Source organism: Girardinichthys multiradiatus, chromosome 19, assembly GCF_021462225.1.
Source record: "Girardinichthys multiradiatus isolate DD_20200921_A chromosome 19, DD_fGirMul_XY1, whole genome shotgun sequence".
In the NCBI taxonomy this organism is placed as follows: Eukaryota; Metazoa; Chordata; class Actinopteri; order Cyprinodontiformes; family Goodeidae; genus Girardinichthys; species Girardinichthys multiradiatus.
Genome location: NC_061811.1, coordinates 23,005,528 through 23,027,080, shown reverse-complemented (window position 1 = coordinate 23,027,080; position 21,553 = coordinate 23,005,528). Strand labels below are relative to the sequence as shown.

General features: G+C 40.3%; 1 protein-coding gene and 1 long non-coding RNA gene across 2 annotated transcripts in view; one reads left to right on the top strand and one right to left on the bottom strand.

Moving 5' to 3' along the window:
• The window catches only part of meis2a (Meis homeobox 2a), a 99,853-nt gene extending 86,366 nt beyond the window's left edge, over positions 1-13,487 (bottom strand). The window contains exons 1-7 of the mRNA XM_047345266.1: positions 12,643-13,487; positions 11,952-12,178; positions 10,553-10,694; positions 10,236-10,286; positions 9,954-10,004; positions 9,326-9,475; positions 903-1,017 (exon numbers count right to left, since the gene is read on the bottom strand). Coding sequence (XP_047201222.1) covers positions 903-1,017; positions 9,326-9,475; positions 9,954-10,004; positions 10,236-10,286; positions 10,553-10,694; positions 11,952-12,178; positions 12,643-12,654 — 748 coding nt within the window. The 5' untranslated portion in view covers positions 12,655-13,487. The remainder of the gene's footprint in view (positions 1-902; positions 1,018-9,325; positions 9,476-9,953; positions 10,005-10,235; positions 10,287-10,552; positions 10,695-11,951; positions 12,179-12,642) is intronic.
• Positions 13,488-14,953: 1,466 nt separating this feature from the next.
• On the top strand, positions 14,954-19,880 carry LOC124855417. The gene is made up of 2 exons (XR_007035075.1): positions 14,954-15,751; positions 19,539-19,880. It is a non-coding gene; the product is annotated as an uncharacterized LOC124855417 (long non-coding RNA).
• The last annotated feature ends 1,673 nt before the right edge of the window (positions 19,881-21,553 follow it).

Sequence of the window (21,553 nt, the reverse complement as noted above, 5' to 3'; positions counted from 1 at the left end):
GTGTGGGCAAAGTTAATATGGTTCACATTCAAGCGGGAACTGGCAGAAATATACTATTAATCACCAGCTTTTATTTAGCTCTTTTAATAGCAAGATTTTGAAAAGCCTGTTCTGGGGTAGGTACATTAAAGCAGCTATTTCTGCCTGAGCCGTACAGTGGATCAGCATGCTTGCTTTCAGATTTGACTGTGTTCACATGGACAGCAGTCGAAAATGGGAAAGTATGAACAAAATTTCCATTCAGTAAACATCTTTCTCTGCATAAAGTAACTTTATTTCCTTTACTAATATATAGACCCTTGCATAAGTATTAACACCCCTTGAATCTTCATCATTTTGTCACTAATGCAAACTAGAATGTAGATTCTGGGGTTTTATGTAATAGACAGTGGTGGTCCTTTTATCAATGCCAACCCGTTCTTTACCCTTGCCCCCACACATTAACAATGTAAAACATAACCACACAGCCACTGTAGCTTGGCCCAGAACAAAAACCGTCACCAGATATAGACCAATAAAAAAGTAGTGTATAACTGTGAAGTGGAAAGAAAATTATATATGGTTTTTGTAAAGCTAATGCCTGTAAAGCATCTTAGATGATTTTGTGGGATCTGAGTAAAGGGGCTGAATACAAATGCAGACCACAATTTTTTCTGTTATAAAAATTTTATACTTTTCTTTCTCTTTTGCATTACTTTTGTTGATCTATCCCATAAAATCCCAATAGAATACACTGAAGTTTGTAGTTGTAATGTGTCAAAATGTAAACTTTACCTTAAAGAGATTTAAATCCTTTAGAACGCACTATATGTGTGTTTGTTTAAAAAAGCTGAGGTAAATATGGTCACTCTTGTCTACATGCGTGCGACTGCACTTGCGTGCCAGTTTGTGTGGTAGCTCACCTTGCTCGCTGCTGTTGTCGCCGCTCTGTGAAGCGTGTCCCCCGCTGGAGGGCCCTGGTGTGCCAGCTGAATGTGTGGAGGTGGCGTCATCGTGGTCTCTCCAGGAAGTTGGGTTCTAAAGGGTTTTAAAAAGGGAGAAAGTAAGCGTGGGATCCATGCATCCATCCGTACATCCAACAGCATTCCCAATCCAAGCCACAAACCAAAAGACAAGAAAGATTGAAAGGGAAAAAAGGATAGAAATAGAGGAAGTCCAAATGAGTTTTCTGAAAATATAAAAGGGAGAACTCTTAGGCACAGTGAGGGTGCTTAGCATGCTTATATTATCCTGCCAAGGTAAAGAGTCCCCACGATTAGTTCAAAGCCTGCAGAAAATCAAAGAATCTACCATAATCACAGATAAATAGAAAGAAAATGATGCTCTAATGCAGCTGGCTATAAGTCAAACTACTGTAATCATAGTGTTTCATTAAGGCATGAGAGCAAAATACAGCTCTGTTAATGTGGCAGCTGATATTGAGAGCTGCAAGTAGAACTCTTGTGAATAATCATCTAAACACATATGGTAGAGCCCAGAGTTCATTTATACCATAACCAATTGAGACTTCCGTGTCAAGACAGAAATATAGAGGTAAAAAGTCCAAACACACCACAGCTGCCATTAATCATTACTACTGTCAGAAATGAAAATAAGATATGACAGTGATTCTCCTGCTAATCTGCCAAGAATGTGTTCACACCCACACTGACATACACAAATGGCCACAGCGGCTGCAGAAATACACTTAAGCTCACATGATAATGACATAATAAAAGGCGGAGTATGAACGTAGCAGCATACACAATCACTTTTAGGTTCACAGGACTTCAAAGACGTGTCCATAAACAAACTTTCTTCTCTCCTGCCTTCCTCTCGCTTTTTTTTCTCCCCCTTCTCTTCCTCTCTCTCCCAGTCTTTCCCACTGCCCTGTCAAAGCACACGGGGAAACAGGATTTTCTATTGTACAGGAAGGGCTTTATCAGTGCCACACGAAGGCAGGCTAGAGGTGGAATTTCCTTTGCCATTCAGGCAACGGCAGGACAGACTGTCACGTCACACACAGGCTCGATGAAACGCACACCAGCTGGTACGACCTGGCTGCTCACGCAACGCTCGCTGGTCATTCCCAATTTAACATGTCACCTGAGCACGATGACAAAATGTTGGCTCTGACGTTGTGGGGGGGGGGGGGGAGCAGACCCTTGAGCGGAACCCAAGCCAAACAAACACATGCCTGTGCCCAGGCTTCCCACAAACCTCAACCCACTTCTCAGTACCCGCTATGGGTTTTTTCTTCATCGAAGACACAGACATGTATACAAAGCTAAAGGGAAAATGAATATGCAGAAGAGTATTCCAAGAGATTTTTACCATTTTGTCCAACTTGAATCTTTAAAAAAAAAGAATCCTTTTTTTTTCTTTTACCACCACAGAGTTGTCTTCCTGCCTCCCTGCTGTCGTACTGGATTCAAAGTGAGCTGTACTGGAGCAGGACAGACAGGACAGGGCCTGGAGACTTAACGGAGGTTTGAAAAGCTGAACTCCCCTGGGAACAGAGTCCTGATGTGCTGCTGCTTGTCCTGCAGCGGAGGTGAGTCCGACCGCCGTTGCCTGTGAACGGGGCCCTTTTATCTGCTAAGTTTTTAGAGGGAAGGCGGGCTGTTTTCTCAAACAGCTCGGAGCTGAAAACAGCAGACAGAAACACACAAGACCCTTCAGACTCAGGGCTCCACTTGAGGCCTACTCAGCGTCAGCTGTTCGCCGGATGGCAATCAGATGAAGAGCTTGGAGAATTACTCAGAAGAGGGGTGAGAAGACAGGGCGAACAATAAACCATGCGTCAGTTTTAACCCTGAGGAGTAAGCCCAGAGTGTCCCTGTCTCTGCTCTGATTGTGATGTGTTCACTCCCGGGGCCACTGATCAACACATGGCAGCCGGGGCTGTTGTTAAAGTAATTTTCTGTTACTCTCAACACTGTGTATGCTAAATAAAATCACTAATGTGGGAAAAGACCATCAATCCCCTTGTCTTTGTTGAATGCAACACAAAAGGAAGGAAGAAAGAGTGGTGAAAATCCCAGGCTCCCTGAGTGCATTATGTATTTAAGCAGAGTTCGACTGTGTGCTCTCAGGATGAGCTGTTGTTGTGCTAGCAGAAGAAAATGACTAGGTTTTACTACCTCACAGTGATGGCAAGGCAGAGGACAGAGCTGAAGATCAACACTGGCTTACTTATTCTATCTGAACCTCTCTGGCTACAGCGTGGTTTTAATGCAACAGCCGAATCGATAGGACTTAATTTAGCTATCATTGCAGAGTAATGTGTCATTTTTAATGGTGCTGGCACTAAATTAAATTCAAAGACACCTCAGCTAATGGCATGAAAGGGAATGATATTTTGCTGTGATTTGCTACCCCGTGGATTTAATGTGCCTGTATGCTGAAATATAGATGGAGATTTGTTAGCTTCCCTCTTAAAGAGCAAAAGGAAGACTGTAGCACTTTAAGACCTAGTAATAATAATACAGAGGATACTTTGGGATGGAGCACACAAATCTCTCTTTTTTAAAAGTGTAGTTTATGATTTTTAAATAAGTTTAATTAAGTTAAGTGTGTAGATTAGATTGATCCCAGAGGCTAAAGCTAATGGCTAATGCCTAAAGGCCAAGGCTAACAAAGATTTCAACTGCCTTAAACAACTCCAATCTCAAAAATAGCATAAGCAGTTTATGCAAACTGTATTTTATGGCACTTTAAATAGAATTTAACAATCAGCAAGAGGTTGTACATAATCTCATATTTCATAAGAGTCAACCAGTCTAATTTGAACCCATAATCAATCTATCTATCTATCTATCTATCTATCTATCTATCTATCTATCTATCTATCTATCTATCTATCTATCTATCTATCTATCTATCTATCTATCTATCTATCTATCTATCTATCTATCTATCTATCTATCTATCTATCTATCTATCTATCTATCTATCTATCTATCTATCTATCTATCTATCTATCTATCTATCTATCTATCTATCTCTCTATCTATCTATCTATCTATCTATCTATCTATCTATCTATCTATCTATCTATCTATCTATCTATCTATCTATCTATCTATCTATCTATCTATCTATAAATTAGGCTTTTGCAGTCAGAACAGCAGTCCACAGAAGTAGATGCGTAAATCATGGAAAATGTGACGGGACAAAAAGTACAAAATGGAGGTATAAAGGGACAAAATGGCAACATGTGGGCACGAATTGACCTGGAGCCTCGGTCCCATGTCACATTACGGTGCCTGCTGTGACTAAGGAGATCTATTGTGAAGCAGTTGCAGTGAATATGTTTTGAACCTCGTTCTGTGGATGTTGGTGTAGGTACGATGTTACCTGCGCTTAACCTTTTACCAGAACTGAACAATCACTTCATTACCTGTAATTCAGCCTTTCCTCACAATCTTGTCAGCAAAACAAGACCACAAATATAAAAACAAGTGTGTTTTAACTTTCCACGTTACATGAAGGAACAAAAGCAACACCCTCTCCTCCCCATGAATAATTTAGAGGGCCTCCACAAGCTGTAGCGGGTGCATCATCAGACGCTGCGCAACACAAACACAAAACCATTTTGTCACAAGCCCCGTGGGTCTGGTAAAGTTCAAACAAGTTGCAAGGAAAAAAGAGACTGTGTCACCCAAATAGTCTTCAACCTACACCAAAAAACAGAGGAAGCAGCAAATGCCTCCAGCTCATGTGACTATTCCCTAAAGCTGGGCATAATTAGGAGTCAAACATGGTTCACTCCATGCTCTTCACTAATTGTGTTAAAGAGCAGTGTTACTGGGAGGAGGAGGAGGAGGAGGAGAATCCTGGCTGGCAAATACAGATACACACACAAGCTGGAACGCACAAAATATACACAACAGGACTAGATAGAGAGTGAGATACAAAAGAAGCGCAGTCTCTAGGGACAAGCTTTTGCTGGTCTTTGCAACTGGCGGCTGATAATACAAGTTGTAATTAATATAAAAGCAGGAGACAATATGGGAAAAGAGGCTGGCTGTGCAGCCGGGCCACAGGAGAGCAGGGTGAAGGCTGTCCCCTGTTTCTCATTTACAAACACCTGCCCGGCACAATTTTACTTTCCCTCGCTGCAGTCTGCCTATATCCCAAGGAATTTCAAATAAAAATGATTTAGCAGCATCATTGAATTTCACTTAAGTTCCCTGAAACCTATAGAGAAAAGGGCAAAATCTCTTTGCTCTGTATAGCAGCATATAGGCACGCTAAGTATGTGTGTGTGTGTGTGTGTGTGTGTGTGTGTGTGTGTGCGTGTGTGTGCGTGTTGCAGCTACATAGGTAAACATGCACAGTACAGTTAACAAACAGGGCACTAAATCATAAGGAAGGCTAAAATTTCAAAATGCATCATAACACAAACAGAAAAAGAAATAAAATCGGCTCTCACAATTTTCTTTCTTGTTGTTGTTGGGTTAGGCTCGTAATTACGTGAAATCCCTTCAAAAAAGTGTCAGAACAACTCTACTGAGCACTTTACAACACCCTCAATTATCGAGGACTATAAAGAGTCCTTAATTTAGCAGCTAATAAATCAAGTGTGTTTTAACAGACAGGAAGGGTAAACTGATTGCCTTTATGCCTGAAAACTTTATTTTAATCACTATGCAGGAGCCACAAGATTCAAGCAAATATATCTTCAGAGAAAGATAGGTTTTTCAATGTGACTCATGCATTTGGTCTAAACAGAAATGTAATTTCCAAAAAAGAGTGGCCATATAAATGTCAGTATAAAACTGACAGTTCATTTGATTTCTTGCCTTTATAAGTTCCAGCAAATAACTCTTAAACATATATTTGTAACACAATCATTAGCTGCATATCGTCATTTAATCCAAGGTAAATGCTGAAGTGTTGTGATTTTATTTATTGCATTCATTTTGCTCCAGAGAATAAGTGGAGTGTGGGAGATGCAACAAGTGAGCATGATTAGATATGGTTTACATGAAGAATCTGCATCTGAACAATAACCAAACAGGAAATCTAAGGTCATAAAATAAGCAATCCCTACACAAAAAGAAAAAGGCCTGTTTCAACAATGCACTGAGCTTGAGGGCGCCATGCACATCTGATGTGCTGAAATAAACCAGACCCAATCACCTATTTCCACTGAATAGGCTCAAAATGAACTATTGCATTCTCTTTCTAACTTTACAGCATAGCACCCTAAACCGGCACCTGAGAAACCAAACAGAAACGGTTTGTTTTCCTTTCTCCCATGCCTGCCATGCACTGCTGAGATAAGCTGCACTATAACTATGTGAAAAGTAAAACTCCCCAAGGAAAGCTCTGCAAAACAAAGCACTAGGGCCTGCAAATCATGCAGAAATTGTATGAAACAAATTTGAAACTGTGCAGAAATTCATTCAGTTCAGTCTCATATGTGCAAATAAAAGGGAAAAAGACAGCCATATGCTAATATGAAAGCACAATGGCACAAGAAGACATAAAGACTAATTCATTAGAGCAGATAATACTCAGAGACTGTTAATTGTATTTGTCACCCTAATTGGATGTAGCAGAGAGGAAAAAAAATTATTCATTAATTATACAGACATGAAAGTGCACACACTGGCCATATACAAAAACTGCACTGCTCTGTGTGTGTTTTTCTCCTTATCAGTCTTTGTGTGTAATCCGGCATCTTTTTCTTTCCCTAAATAGGATGGAGTGGATATGAGGAGGGGGCAATGAGTTGGGAAGCCCTGGGTGGGCTTGCATGTCTGAGATAGCCAAAGCAGGGCGAGTAAGGGAAATCAACAGTGTCAGCAAGGCCTCATCCTGTTCTCACTATACCATAATCCAATCATCTGCAAGACAGTGCTGCATTCAAGTGTAAATAAAAGTGTGCTTATTATTCTCCACCATCAGGTATGAGAAGGGCAGGCAAAAACAGGGGAAGGAGACACACAGCGAAGAGCCTCATCATCTACAGAAAAACCAACTTTCTTTTCCAAATGAGATGTAGCCTGGGGCTGTGTATTAAAAATGCATATCAAAGCAAAGAGAGGGAAAAAATGGACGTGAGAGATTCTAACTAAATAAATTAACATATCTAACTATGAAACTGCCTTCCTCTCCTCAGTGAGACAAGGACAGAAATGAATAATAAATCAAGAGCGAAAGAAAATAAATGGAAGGAAAAAAACATTTTTGTAAGTTGTAGATTGGACTCTTATTAATGATAGACATAGCAGCTAGTTTGCTCTCTTACACAGTCTATAGCACAATATTTATCTTTAAAACAATAACAATAAAAAATTTTTAAAAAGACCACTGCAAATGTATCAGTTTCTCTGATTTTACTGTATTAATGCTGTATCTATAAACTACTGATTTATCTTTAATTTTCAAATAAAAACATTGTCACCTTCATAAGCATTTGTGTGCAGACAATGTCAGATGCTCAAAATTACAGACAAGTTGTGGCTTTCAGATTTCAAACTAACATAAACACAACAAAGAACTGTTCATACTAATTTTTAAACACAATAGAAGTGTTATGGCTTTTGGGCAACCGCTCTTGATCACCCAATCAGTAGGGGGGTGATCTTGCATTGGAATTCACTGGAAACTGATATCTCTGCATGGCTTCCATACATGTAAAGATGCTAATTTAATAAACAAATGTGTATAATAAAGTGGTCTCTTATTTTTTTTCTAGAAATGTATACAACCACAAAAGCAAACAAAGAAAAAAAATACAATACTCTTCTGTTTTGGAGAAATTCAACAGAGCAGTTAAGGTGCAATAAAAAGTTGCGTGGTGCCACACAAGTGAAATAAATCCCTCAAACCTTAAATGTCTAGTGAGCTGGCCAGTCCAAATGACTCCCAGATAGTCTGTCATGCAACCTGCTTTGTTTATTGCCACTACTTATTTGCTTTATTGACACATTTCATTTTCTAATTATCAAAAATACTTCTCACACGTGGAGCCATGCAGAGCTTGTGTCTGAGGATCCATCGGAAATTGGCTTGAATATCCAACCATCTGCCATGAAACTAAACAGGCCAGTTTATCTAATCTCTGCAATATAAACAACAGCATGCCTCATTTCTGCACTTGTGTTTGAGGATCACAGTGTTACAGTTTTTTGTTTAGATTTTCCTCTGGGTTCTCAGCCCTAAATAAAGCTCACCTGGTTGCATGCTTGCAGCAGCGAAACATAAAGCGACGGCACAATCGCTTTTAGGCCTATAGCCAGACTCAACAGATGCAGCGCACAGACTTTGCATAACACTTAAATCTGCTTTAATTCCTAATAGGCTTGGCCTTGCGCAGCACAGATATTTAACCAGCCACTTTGTTTCTCAAGCAGCTCATTTTTACCCCCTCCCCCGAAAGAAAACCATTTGGTTTTATCACAGGCGTGCACAGATATCAGCTCAATCCTTCAGTGTCAGCCCAATCCATACAGCGCAGGGAGAGTGGGTGTTTATTACACCGAAAATGCGCGATTTAAACAGGAGGATCGATCTTCAAATTTAAAGCTACTGTACTTCAGGTGCATATAATTGAATTCAGCCTTATGCAGCCTGCGGGCATAAAGCAGCAGCAGCAGAGGAGAAAGCAACAGCAGAGCAACAGAGAGGGAAAAAAAAACGCACGGCAGATCAATACGAAACAATTAAACACATTAACATCAACAGCAATAGGAAGATCCTCCAGACGGACCATCATAAGCCGTGTGAACTTGACATTGATGATAAGCCTTTAGCTCTGAGATCTCTCTCAGTGGGTTCCCACTTTCTCCACCTCTGCTCCAAAAATCCACAGCTTTGCGCACACAGCCCCCAAAACATAAAGCTGTTCTTTCTTTTTTAAATATTGACCCAAAGCTGAAGCTTACACCGCTGATACCCTGCTTTAGCATTAAACCTGCGCAACTAATAATTGCCTCTTTTTCCCCTTTCCTTTCAGCTAGCGTTGCTCTGTAAATGCGCGTGTTTTTTTTTTTGACGCACCCACTCAAACTTCCAGCAACACAAGCGCACAGGGACGCATCATGCACACATGACTGCTCCCAATCAAAAGACTAAAACAATAACTCCGTCAATTGTATCATATGTAGCTTTTGACCTCACAACATCGATTTTTTGTTTTTACTTGCAGAACAGAGCGCGCTTTATTTACAGACAGGGTTACACACTGCAGCGCCGAAAAGGCTGCTGTTATGAACAATATCAAATAGCTTATATTTAGCAAAAACTAATTATCATATGCATTAAAAATGAGTGCCCTCAAAATCAACACCAGAGACATTACATAAAACGCAGTAAAAGTGGGATTACTTACGTGATCTGCAAGGTTAGTCGACGATCCCGAAAGTTCTTCGTGATCTGACTTCGAGCTGCCATCTCGCTCATCAATAACTAGATCTATTGGCATTTTTCCTTTCAAACAGCTGATGTACCGGTGGCAAAAATTGTCGCACAGCTCATGCACCTATTGTAAAAAAAATAAAATAAAAATAAGGAAGGAAAAAAAAAACAACACACATGGTTCAGGGTGGGGGTGGAAACGCTCCAGTCAGTCCAAGAATAACTCAAATTAAGGTACATTATCGGCGGCGAGGAAACAATAGTCAAATTGTGGCCGCGCTTATTATTATTCTCCCGAGACCTGAGCAACAAGTTGAACGGACAAAAGAAAAAATAATCAGTGCGGCCGTAATGAGCGGCTGAAACTGAACCTGCGGATCAATAGACGTGCGCAACGTGGGCAAAGAGCCTCTGACATATTTCATCAATAGTTCCCCCAGCTGCGTCAATAATTGGTTGAATAAAACATCTTATGGTGTAAAAATGGTAATCCTAAAACTTTCACTCTCTTTGCTTTCGGTTTCTTTTTTTATCTCTAACAATGTAAGCATTGCATGAGCATTTATTACAGGTCTGATCATAAGATTATTAATAAAATGTACCTTTTCTAGCTCCAAGAGGTGAAACCGTAATACTTGTATGGCTTGTATCATCTGGAACAGAGAGCAAAGGAAGCACAATCAGAATGAGAAGATGGTCTGAATTATATTTTCTTTATGAAAATTAAAACGCATTTTCAGCTGTGAAAAAGGGGGAAAAAGTTGCTTCTCATAAGTAATCACTTGCTGGTCAGATGGGTTGTGTGTAAGAATATGAAATGGATCTGAGATCTGCGCGCAAGTTCAAATCATGCGCAAATTTTCTACACAGAGAGACGCACTTACCAAATTATCCAACTCTGGATTTGATGAAAATAAAGGCTTTTCTGCTCGGACCTAAAATAAAGCAAGGATCAACAAAACAAATGTTTTTATTAGTTTTTTTTTATTTCTGATTCTGACGTGAATTCATTTTCAGAAATAAAACTTGAGTGCCAGCTGGAAAATACGCACGCTAAAATGTAAAGAAAGTTTTCACTGCAGTAATAATTATGAGCATGGCAAAACACACTGTGCGTTAAGACCCAGCCGGAACGTGCAATACTTGTGTCTATTTTTTATTATAATTATTATTATTGTATTTTTCAAATTGAAAAATGGACCTGTTTGGCAAAGACTGCGATGTCCTCGTTGAAGGAGTCTGAGGAGCAGACGTCGCCGCCTGCTACGCCGGGCTCCCTCGGAGTACACGTCGCCAGCTCGCACTTCTCAAAGACGAGGGCGAGCAGCGGGAATAAAGGGTGACTGCAAAGAGGAGGGGGAGAAAACAAGCAGCCTGAGTATATACGAGCAGCACTGCAGCGGCTGCACGGAGCCCCGCTGCACAAACAAATATCTCCCAGCGAACCTGCATGCTTTTAAAAATCCTTTCATTTCAGGTTGCAGTTAAAACAGTTCAACACATGTATAAACTTAGTTTGATGTGCTTTTATTTCTACCACCGTAATCCTCATTTCCCAAGGAGCTGCATGTTCAGGGCAAGACGACGAACGCAGTCAGTCTAATTTAAGATCAATTTTCACATCTAGAAATGAGAGTAATTCCGGAGCAAATCCGAAATATTTTCTTTTTCTGACCTCAATATAATTGACTAATCGACAGTGACATTTATTGCAGTGCACAGCCACAAAAGTCCAAACTCACACAGCCGAGAGATGTCTTTGGAATAAAAAAACAAAATATCTACATTAATAACATGATTCTGTATTTAGCCTCACTAGAAAACGGAGTCTTGTACTTCTGAGGAGGCCTTCAGCTATGATCCATAAAATGGATAAAAATTCAAATAAAATAAGCATATTTTCAGAAGTAAATTGCACATTTAGAAAAATGTTGCTGTTTTAACAACAGATCTCTTGATAAATAAAGGATTATATGTCCAACTTTTTCATTTGTAGCAGTATAAACGTGAGTGTAAACTCTACACTTTAAAAAAAAAGTGAGAATAAAACAGAATATATCTGTGGATTATAACACTGCATGTGTACGTATCAGTGATCAGCGGCTGTAATCATATTTTTCTCTTTAATCGTTTGAGAATAATCTTAGATAAGTAGCCTCAGGAGGACATACTGTGCTTTTTAACGCAGTCTTAGTGTGTGTGTGTGTGTGTGTGTATGACTACAGACAATGTTTAAAAACATGGCAAATAAAACTAAAACGTTTAAAGCGGATTATCATTTTGTGTTTGGTATCTCATTGTCGCCAGTAATATTAAAGCAACAATGCAATCAGCCTAAAATAGTTTTTATGTATTCATTGAGCCACATTCGAGGGCTTCCGTATTAATTTACAAGCTCAAGGCTGATACTCTTTGCTTGCTGCAGGCTTTTACAATGAGTGTAAAATTACACGGCGACAAAACCCCCTTAAATTAAGTTCAAGCTGCACAAAACTCCACTAAAAACAAGCGGTGTAAGAGAAACTCTAAAGTTCACCAAAAGCTGCAAACCTAGAGAAAAGGAGCTATTTAGATGGAAGTCTGAATCATGCGAATCTTACCCGTAAATTTGATCTTTGTCCCTCTTTAAAACGTCGTTGACAGCAGAGCCCATGCTGGTGGGCATAACGTTCGGGTGAGGAGCGTGGGCTCCGTAGTGCTGGCTGGCGTGCAGCGGCGGTCCGTGGTTCAGGTGGTGGACCTGGGGAAGCGGCCGAGGCGCATGCGGGTCCCCGTACATGGACGCCGGGACTCCGTCCATCCCACCATAATGGGCAAGCTCATCGTACTGAGAATGAAATAAGAGCAAAAATTAAAATCGAGCGCATATTCCTGTTCTTTTGTATATTTTTGAACAAACATGCAAAGTATTTTTTAAACAAAGCATGTTGTCTCATTCTGATTTTAAACAAATCCCAAATGAGGAGACTAAAACACGCTGCTGCCAGGGCAAAATGTGTCGAATATTAAGGAGCTGCAGCTCGATTTTATCATTACCAGAAACATTATAAAGTTAGGTTGCTCCCTCTGCGCAAAAAGAGCGAAACAGTTCGGAGTCTCTCGTGAAACTGCTTCGTGACGCCTTGTCGGGAAAAGTGGAGGCTGTCACTTCGCTTGGAGAGTGAGAGCGCAGCAGAAAATGTCAAATAGAGCCGCTTTGATAAGAAAACTTTGTAAAATTGCCAGCACCCCCGACTTAGAAAAGGGGGTTGCGATCTGAGCAGGTAAAGCGGAGTGAGATTTAAAACCTACCCTTTGCGCCATCAGGCTGCGCTCCAATAAACTCCCGAATCTGTCCGTATATGTTTAATATCCCAGATCGGAAAGTGATTTAGTGGCAAGATTCCCCTCTTTCAACCAACTTTTTTTGCGAATTCTCCTATTCGCCAGTGTGGTTCAGTTCAAACCGTCGCATCGGGAAGTTTTTGCAGCAATTTTGTCTTGTTTTCCTTCTTTCCTCGGAAAAAAAAGAAAAAGAAAAGAAAAAATGCGCCAAAGTGAAGGTTTACAATCGGCCCATCAACAACCTGCATGTAACTAAACTGTCGTGTCTCATGGCTTTTTGCCACTCCAGCTGTCAATCAAAGCCAGAGGTTGTCAAGGTAATGAATGAATGACGGTTGGTGATGATGTTCAAGAGAAGGACGAATGTTTTTTAGTCCGTTTTCATCCCGCAAGTCCGCGTCTCCTTTAATGCCTCCAGATCGCTATCTTGTTTTATCACTGCAAAAAAAGAACAAGAAAAAGAAGAAGAGGGGACATAAAGGTGTAGAAATTATTAGAGCGCGATTCGGATCTCTCCTTTTCTTTCCCCCCGTAGGTATTTCGTCTATCTTGGCGAGACTGAGATGAGTGAGTGTCAGCGAGTGTTGGCAGGTTGGCTGCTGGCTTGCTTATAGAAACAGAGTCAGTTCTCAGCGCTGAGCGGTGGGCGAATGAAATGACGGATCCCGGAAGTAGCGGTGGCCATAGCCAGTCCTGCAGCAGCTCCGCACAAGAGAGAGGAGAGGAGAGACCAAATCCTGTGATATGCAGAGTGTCTATGCGAGGCGCGGGGACGGCTTCAACTCCACACTGGGGGTAGAAAAAGCTCGAAACTCCCACCCCAAATCCCTCCGTTTCACCGAGGAGAGACCTGAAGAGAAAGCAGGAGAGGGCTGAGTGTGAGGGCGGACATATGCTCCTCCGAGTTGTATAAAAACACAACTGCAACTTAACAGCATGAATATTCATTTAGTATAAAGAAATATAGAATCATAACCGAAAAGCGAAAATACGTATCCAAATATTTACGCACTGGGAATAATGAAGTGTTGAAAAACAAACTATAGTCGATAATCTGCGGGGAGAATCAACAATTTATTATATTAATGCTGTGTTTAGTACATGGCGCTCAATTATCTGTTTTGTGGTAATAAACTGATGTGCGTACTTAATATCTCCGTAATTCCTCCTAATCTGGTTGCTAATTATTGCTGTGCAGTGGGGGGTGGGGGGTGGGTTGGGTTGGGGAGGCAAAGGGGGCAATGGCCACCCCAATAAATCCGTTTTATCGTGATCATTATCATGCTTTTTGTATGAATATGAATTCATACAAATAATTTCCTTATTTGTTCTTATTTATGGCTGACGTTCATTTGTTTGTTGTTCCAACATATATAATACAAGTCAGAAAATTCTAAAATGGCTCTCGGTTTTTGGAGGTCCGCCAATCTTCCCACCCCCAAGTTTTCTTAAATGTGCCTCTGTCAGTAACATATCATAAAATGCTGAATTTAGTCACTTGTTAGAATTCAGTCACTTGTTATATGTTTTGTAGGTATTTGCCATCATGTGTTTCTGTATGACACCTTTTAATCTGTCTACCAAATACTGCTGTGCGGTGGTGTCACAAAGGGAAGCGGGCACTGGCCCCCCTTGGCCATAGTTATGTTGTTGTTTTTTTTTATGTAGTTTTTGAGTATAAATTAAGGAGAGGACAGGACACAGATTGTACAGGTTGCTATATTTATTTAATTTTTAAGTGTTTATTTATGCATTCTTATTTATCTGTTTAGTTGTTTTATTGATTTTTCTCAACAAGAAAAAAACGTACAAATACAGACAAATCACATTTCTCTGCCCCCACGCGCTCCCGCCCTAAAACAAAAATAACTTGAAGAGCTAAAATCAGTGCATAAATAGCATTATAGTGTTATAATAAATAGCTAACACTGAGTCTTATTGCCTCGGTAACATCATCCACACTGAAGAGTGTTATTGTTAGCACAGCCAGGCACTTTGTTGTTATTTATGCCAAACTCTCTGTTTTCTTTACAGGGCACTTCCGGTTTTGAACTGCCACGCCAAGGTTATCAATCAAACTTGCAGTCACCCCCCACCACCACATTTGTTCACCCCTTCTGAAACGTTCTGAAGGCGCCAATGTCGCTCTGCTCTGTTTTGGGAGATTAAACACCCCTATGAGCCCAAAATGAACTTTTCCATGTAAAAAAAATAAGAAAAAACCTTTTGTGGGGAGGGGGGGAGGGGGGGGGGGGGGGGGGGGGACTAATTTGTGCATGTTCCTTTCGCCCAATCCCCTCTCTTGATAGGAGCTTACCTCAGAGTAGTCAATTATCAAAGCTCCCCCTAGATCATCAATCATGTGAGAATATTGAAGTTTAGAGGAGGAGCAACGCTCCGGCCATCGATTACTGTGAACCCCCCTTTTCTCCTTTTTTTGTACTTTTAGCCACAACACATAAGCAGGCCATCTATGCCTTTAGCTCTATCAGCGCTAATATGCCCTCATTGCTGTATTGATAGGTTCAACACATAATAAAGGCTCCTTTTGGAGCTCGGTGACATTTTTTGATGGTGGAAATTAATTATTCACCGGTTAGGATTAAGCGCTCAGGGAGATGGGCTGTGGCTACTGTTGGAGGGTCAACAACTCTCCCAGCAAACAAAAATGGCCAACCAGTGCTGGATATAGGGTCGACTGACAGCAGAGTTGAGCAACAAAGGAAAATGATTTAATAAATGAAACCGTGACCACAGTTATGTTTGTTGGAATAAAGTGAGGAGGGGGTGGGTGGGGTGTGCAGGACAGCAGGCTTTGACAAACTGCTATATGTGTGGACATTTCGACGCGCAATACCCCGGGAAGGAGCTGGAGAGCTGCGCGCAGAGAGAGCCAAGTCGCTTACCGTCTCCAGGTTTCTGTGTGCGCTCTGTAAACACAGCCAGTCCGGCGCACAGTGCCTCTGAAGACTCTGACTCTCATAACCTAAATACTGCCGATCTCAATTACTTGTGTGCTAACGCTTGCGTTTCTTATTTTATTTTTGACAACCACTATTCTTTTGGATCAACCATGGTAAGTAGAAAAAAGCCTCATACTCACACACTATTATTATGACTGCGTTTTCTTTTCTCATTCTCGGCGCAGTAAAGTTGGAAAGTTTTTTTTTTCTTCTTCTCCTGCTTCTCTCTATGGCTGTATTGTTTAAAATGCAACTCAGAATCAATTACCTTTTCCCTGGTATCCTAAAAGAGAAATCTCGGCTGATGTTTTAAGTTTGCATGCTTTGATATCTCACAGGCGATTATTGTGGAAAGTGTGATTTGCCCTGAAGGAACACAAGATGAGCGTTTGTTATAAAAAATCTCCAAAAGAACAATATTCAACTTTACACTTCTAGTTATTTTTATTATTTCTATAAATTAATTAGATTTTAAAATAATTTTACAATGAAATGTAATTAGATTATTAATAGATTAAATCCGCTTAATCCAATGTTTTTAAATGTATATAAAATAGAACACAAATTGCTGTTTGATCTTTTTGCTGTATATGAATCATCACAGGCTACAATAGGTAATTAAATTCAATTAAACTCTCGCGAGCGATTTGCAGGCTAAATAATTGTAGGACACCTCTCGTAAATATATATATATATATATATATATATATATATATATATATATATATATATTTTTTTTTTATTACAAGTTTTAAAAAAAAATTCCAAACAACTTGCAAGCTCGAAACAAATCAGAAGATGGCATTACCATGCGGTAAATTTCATCTAGTGGTGTCAAATTGAGGTCAGTTTAGGGTTAAAGCGCTCGGTGTCCGTATGGGGACATGGCCAGCTGCGTTTGGATTCATTAAAGAGGAGGAGGTGGGGGGTAAGGATCCATTTCAAGGAAAACACTGCTGGGACAGTCACCGGGGCTAAAGATCCCCCTGCATGTCACATCCTAAAGGTGCGCCAGGACCACTGCTCCACAGCGCTGAATTTACACTCTTTTCTGTAAGACCCCCCCTCCCACACACACACATACACACACACAAGCCTGTTGCTAAATATGGAGAAGAACGCGTTGCTGATTTTAATTCCCCACCGAAAAGATATCAAACGAGCTCAAAATCCTCTTAGTGACCTTAAACACTCCAGCAGAAACAATCGGCGCTCAAGCCGCAGGAACAAATAAATTCGCCTTAATCTTGTTTGTAACTTTGTTCTTCCTTTGGAGCTCTGCAATGTTTGAGATGCAAATCTGGGAGGCTAATGTAAAGAGAGGGTGAGAGGAGGCCGGATCACAGGAGGGTTACAGGAGAAACGCGGACAGTGAAGACCTCAGTTTGATCCATTTTTATTAGTCCTGCAATTTTAAACAAATTACAGAGATTGATGCATAGATTAGCTCAAATACGTATTTTTGCGCTTAGTAAAACCAATGCAAGTTTAACAATTTAGCCAGATCCCTAATTAAACAAATGAAAGAGCCTTTTTATTGCAAAATTTCCTCCACAGTTATTTACATCCAAACAACAGTTATTTCCTTCTCCCGCATGATCCATTACCTCAGTCCTCTGAATGTGAACTCCTTCTGACCCCCGGACTGAAATGTGACTATAAGCTCTCAGAAAAAAGGGCACCGAGCAGCTCAAATACTTGTAAAAGTTTCGCGACTAACTGTAAATTCTTTAGCTCCAAAGCCTCATTTTCCCCTCCACCGATTCTCAGACTCTGGTGTCAGAGGGTCTGCAAAGGGAGGAGGAGGAGGAGAAAGAGAGGGGAGGCCAACACAAAATGTAACTGTGGCTTTTCTTGTCCCCACTCTCTCTCTCTCTCTCTCGCTCTCTCTCTCTCTCCAAGCAGAGAACAGAGAAATATGTGGCGTTCTAGCGACACCTGGCGGTTACAACTGATGCCAAAGAGACAACCGGAGGATTTTGTAGTGGAAAAAATGCGATGAGGCCCAGAAAATAAACTCTAATTACCACGTTTACTCGAGATGTTTTGATCAAAGGAAGAAGAAAAAAAAAAAACGTGCTAAATTAAATAAAATAAGATATTTAGATGTCAAATAATGTGTTACTAAACGATAAAAATAGCTTATTAAAATGCAAACTGTAAGACAGAAATTTAGATCTACACTTCCTTTGATGCGGGAATCGTTTCTATCAGTTTGCTTTTTTATTCATTTTTTTCTGTAAATACTTTCTCCTTTTCAATTTAGAGTTTGCATTTTGGAAGAAGAAAAAAACAGCTTCACACATCTTTACCAGTCATTAAATATATAATTTAACATATTTATCTAAATGTAATAACTTGTTAATTTTCAACCTGTATTTTAGGGCTTCACTTGCGAAATATATTTGTTCGAGTCCCCACTAAAAATTATTGTAAAACTGCGATTTAAAGCCGCAGAAAACATAGTCATTCCAGCCACCTCATTCTATAAGTGAATTTATTATTTTAAGGTTGTTGTTTTTTTTTTTTGATCAAGCTTAATTAAATTAAATTCCAAGCCTTACTAGGACTTCACAGCAACGCATCAAACAGGGATTTGATAAACAAACTATTAATACTAAAAATTATAATAACTTTAAAAAATCAAATATTTTCAAATTCCTATTTCATTCCACGTGATAAAACTGTTTACGCAAAAGACAAGGCCCCTTGTGTCTTCCTCTACAACATCTCAGATGTTTTGCTCTGCAGCCTGCCTTGCAGAGCCTTACAGCCCTGCTCGGCTGTAACACAGTTCGAACAGGTCACCGCCGAGATTAGAGCCCGTCGTTAACGCCTGCTCCGATACACCAAATGCTGATTTAATGAGCTTGCATTGGCTGTTTGCCCCAGAATACCTGGTGAGCATGTGTTAGGAACGCCACCAGCCATAATCCTTGTGTTTCCTTTTAACACTCGGCTTTAGGGGGGCAGCCTGCAGACATGGTTGATAAATTGACCTTTTTTTTTATTATTATTTTGAGTGTTATTAGAGTTAGACAAAAGAAATCACAGCCTATATAGATATATGTTTACAGGTGGCCCGTTTGCAGGCATATTACAAGCTGTAATTGAGAAAAGTTTAAGTGGAGGCCGGGAAACCGAGGAGTTAATAGCGCTGACCCTCGTGCTGTGCCACTGTCGCTCATCATTTATCAAGTTTAAGGGGCTTAAACACGCAGTACAGGCCCACCTTTTATTACATATCAAACCCTCTCTCTCTCCCTTATCTACATTATAAGAAATGCACGCATCGTTGGCTGTTATGCGGATTTGGAAACAGAAACATGTCCAATAAAGTCGCCCTCCTCCGCTGATCAGAGGAAATATGACTTTAGGCGCTGCGCGCTTTAAGCCCCTCATTAAATCCCTCTCAATACCTCTGCCTCCTCTTTGAGACGAATTTAGAAAACGCTCAGTTGTTTGGCCACTAAGTTTGGAAAATTTTTAAGAGCCTTTATGCTCTCATTAAGGAAAGGAATAAAACTGTCTGACTTAGAAATACAAGCTGCGCTAAAACTCGACAGTTTAAACATTTGTAAACAAAATAAATGCGCAAAGTTATAAAATCAAAGTGCCACCTGAAACCTGCGCTGTTGAAAATTATTAAAAGGGAAAATGGACACAAATTACTTGTTACAGGATATATATTTAGGCTGTCTTATACTGCGTAATACAATTATTATTTTTGTATATTATTATTACTATTATTATCATCAATAATATTGTTATTATTATCATTAGTTGTAGTAGTAGTGATTGTAGCAGGATTTTTAAAAAATGTTTGAAATGAACTTTTTTATACAGGAGCGATTTTTGCCTTTCTTTCTTTGTTGTTTTTGTGTTTTTGTGAAACTGCAGGTCCCACCATGTCTGAATTGTCAGCTGGTTTCCTCCAAGGACATCGCTGGGAAGTCAGCCTGAACGCAGCTGCATTCACGTGGAGCGACGCGTTTTGATATTCAGGTCACACAGGGGAGCAAACACTACTCTCCTGCTCAATAAACATCATTGATAAAGCTGCATATCCGGCCATTTTCAAATACTGATTTTAACAAAGTAACACTAGTTAATATTTGTAAATGCTTAGATGTGTCTTTTTGAGCTTTATTTAATCTGTTCATTTAAATGTAAAATTTTAAAATGCTTTAGTTTTGAAAGTGTCCTCTTTATTGTGTCCACATTAAAGTCATAGAAAGTTGACTTTTGATTTGTCCCTCTGTTTATTTCTACACACAGGCTCATTAGTAACATGTGACTCTCCTCTCTTTCACACACACACCTAGCCACTCCCCCCCGCACATACACACCACAAACACACACATGCACACACATACACATACACATACACACACGCACACGCTGTGGCTGCACGTTAATCAAATGACCCAACCTAAGAGACAAAACCTATTAATTTGGATTATGTGCACCATGTCCTCCCTTCCACATTCATCTGTGTAACTTTCCCTGTGTGACCTCATGTTTGCTCTGTTTCACAGCATGACACAGAGGCTGCTGAACTCTTTGCAAACACACTGGACTTGCAAAGCAAAACCTCTCACTCATGATACCTGCAGAAAACAGTGCAGGTAAACAAATGCATATAGGTTTTATTTGCTTTTGTACCCCTGTTTTTTTTTGCCTGTTTATGTTATCTGATACTGGGATAGCTCCCCTCACCCTCCCCTCTCAAACCCTTCATTCACTCCCTGCTTTCTGGTTCGGCAGGAGTTCACACATCCAAGCGAGGCTACCTAGGTAATTACCTGGCATTATCAAATAGAGCGACCACTGATTCAAATGAGGAATGAAATATCAAAGAGCGGCGTTGCCTTTGCAGCCGGCACTTATCCACACAGGAGACGAGAGAGGAGATCTGAGAGCTCAGGGGACCTGCAGGGAGGCAGCAACAAAAACACTCAGCCTTCCCTTCCTAGATAAATATCACCAATGAAAGCAACAGAGCCCAACATGCCCAGGTTCACCTGGAACAGCGTAATTTGTTTGTGTTGTGTATCTCACTTATCCATTATTAGCTTTTGAAGTGGAGAGGGATTTTGTGATATTCCACAACATTCCTGATGTGTGACCCTCAAAGGTCAAAGGTTGAAATATATGGATGTAATCGCACTCTGGCAGCGGGTTCAGAACATTGTCTTACTCCTCCTTTACAGCATTTCTTCCGTGTTTCTGGATTAGATACAAAGGGAAGAATGAAGAGAAGTCAGCCACCGGGATTAGAAGTGAGTAGCGCATTAAGATTTGGCAGCAGAAATGAGCTGCACAACCACACGCTCATCTATAACGTGCAATGTTTCTCTTTGATTTTCCTCCTACTTAAATCTACAATCTGCTTCCCAAACCAGTGTGAATCCCCTTTTTTTGTCCTGCCGTGTTGTACGGCATAATCTAATATAGTGTGTAATTTCTTCACCTTGATTTCAGCAAGCACCTACAACAAGACCTTTGACACTTTGACACAGTAAGTGGAGGGTGATCTCAATGAACAATGTCATTGCACTTGGAAGGGGGTGGGGGGATGATTTCTGATCCCCTTCATGTTCAAACTAGACAAGGTGTGTCCAGGGATTTCACCTCAGTGCAAAAAAGGGGGACGTGTAATTTGACTTGCCACATCTCGATGGAAGCTGAATGGGTTACATTCTGCAACAACAAATAAAATGCTTTCCATGCTTTAGTGAGTGTTTTTCGTGGTTGGAGGCAAAATGCGTTTACAGACGAAATTTGAGTGTTTAATGCTGTAAACACACAGACTTCCCTCCCTCTGGCATATGGATGGCTCCCTGGGACACTTTACTTGTAAATATTCATAGAGAGATGGGATGGGCTATTAATTATTAAGCGCAGTAAAGAAT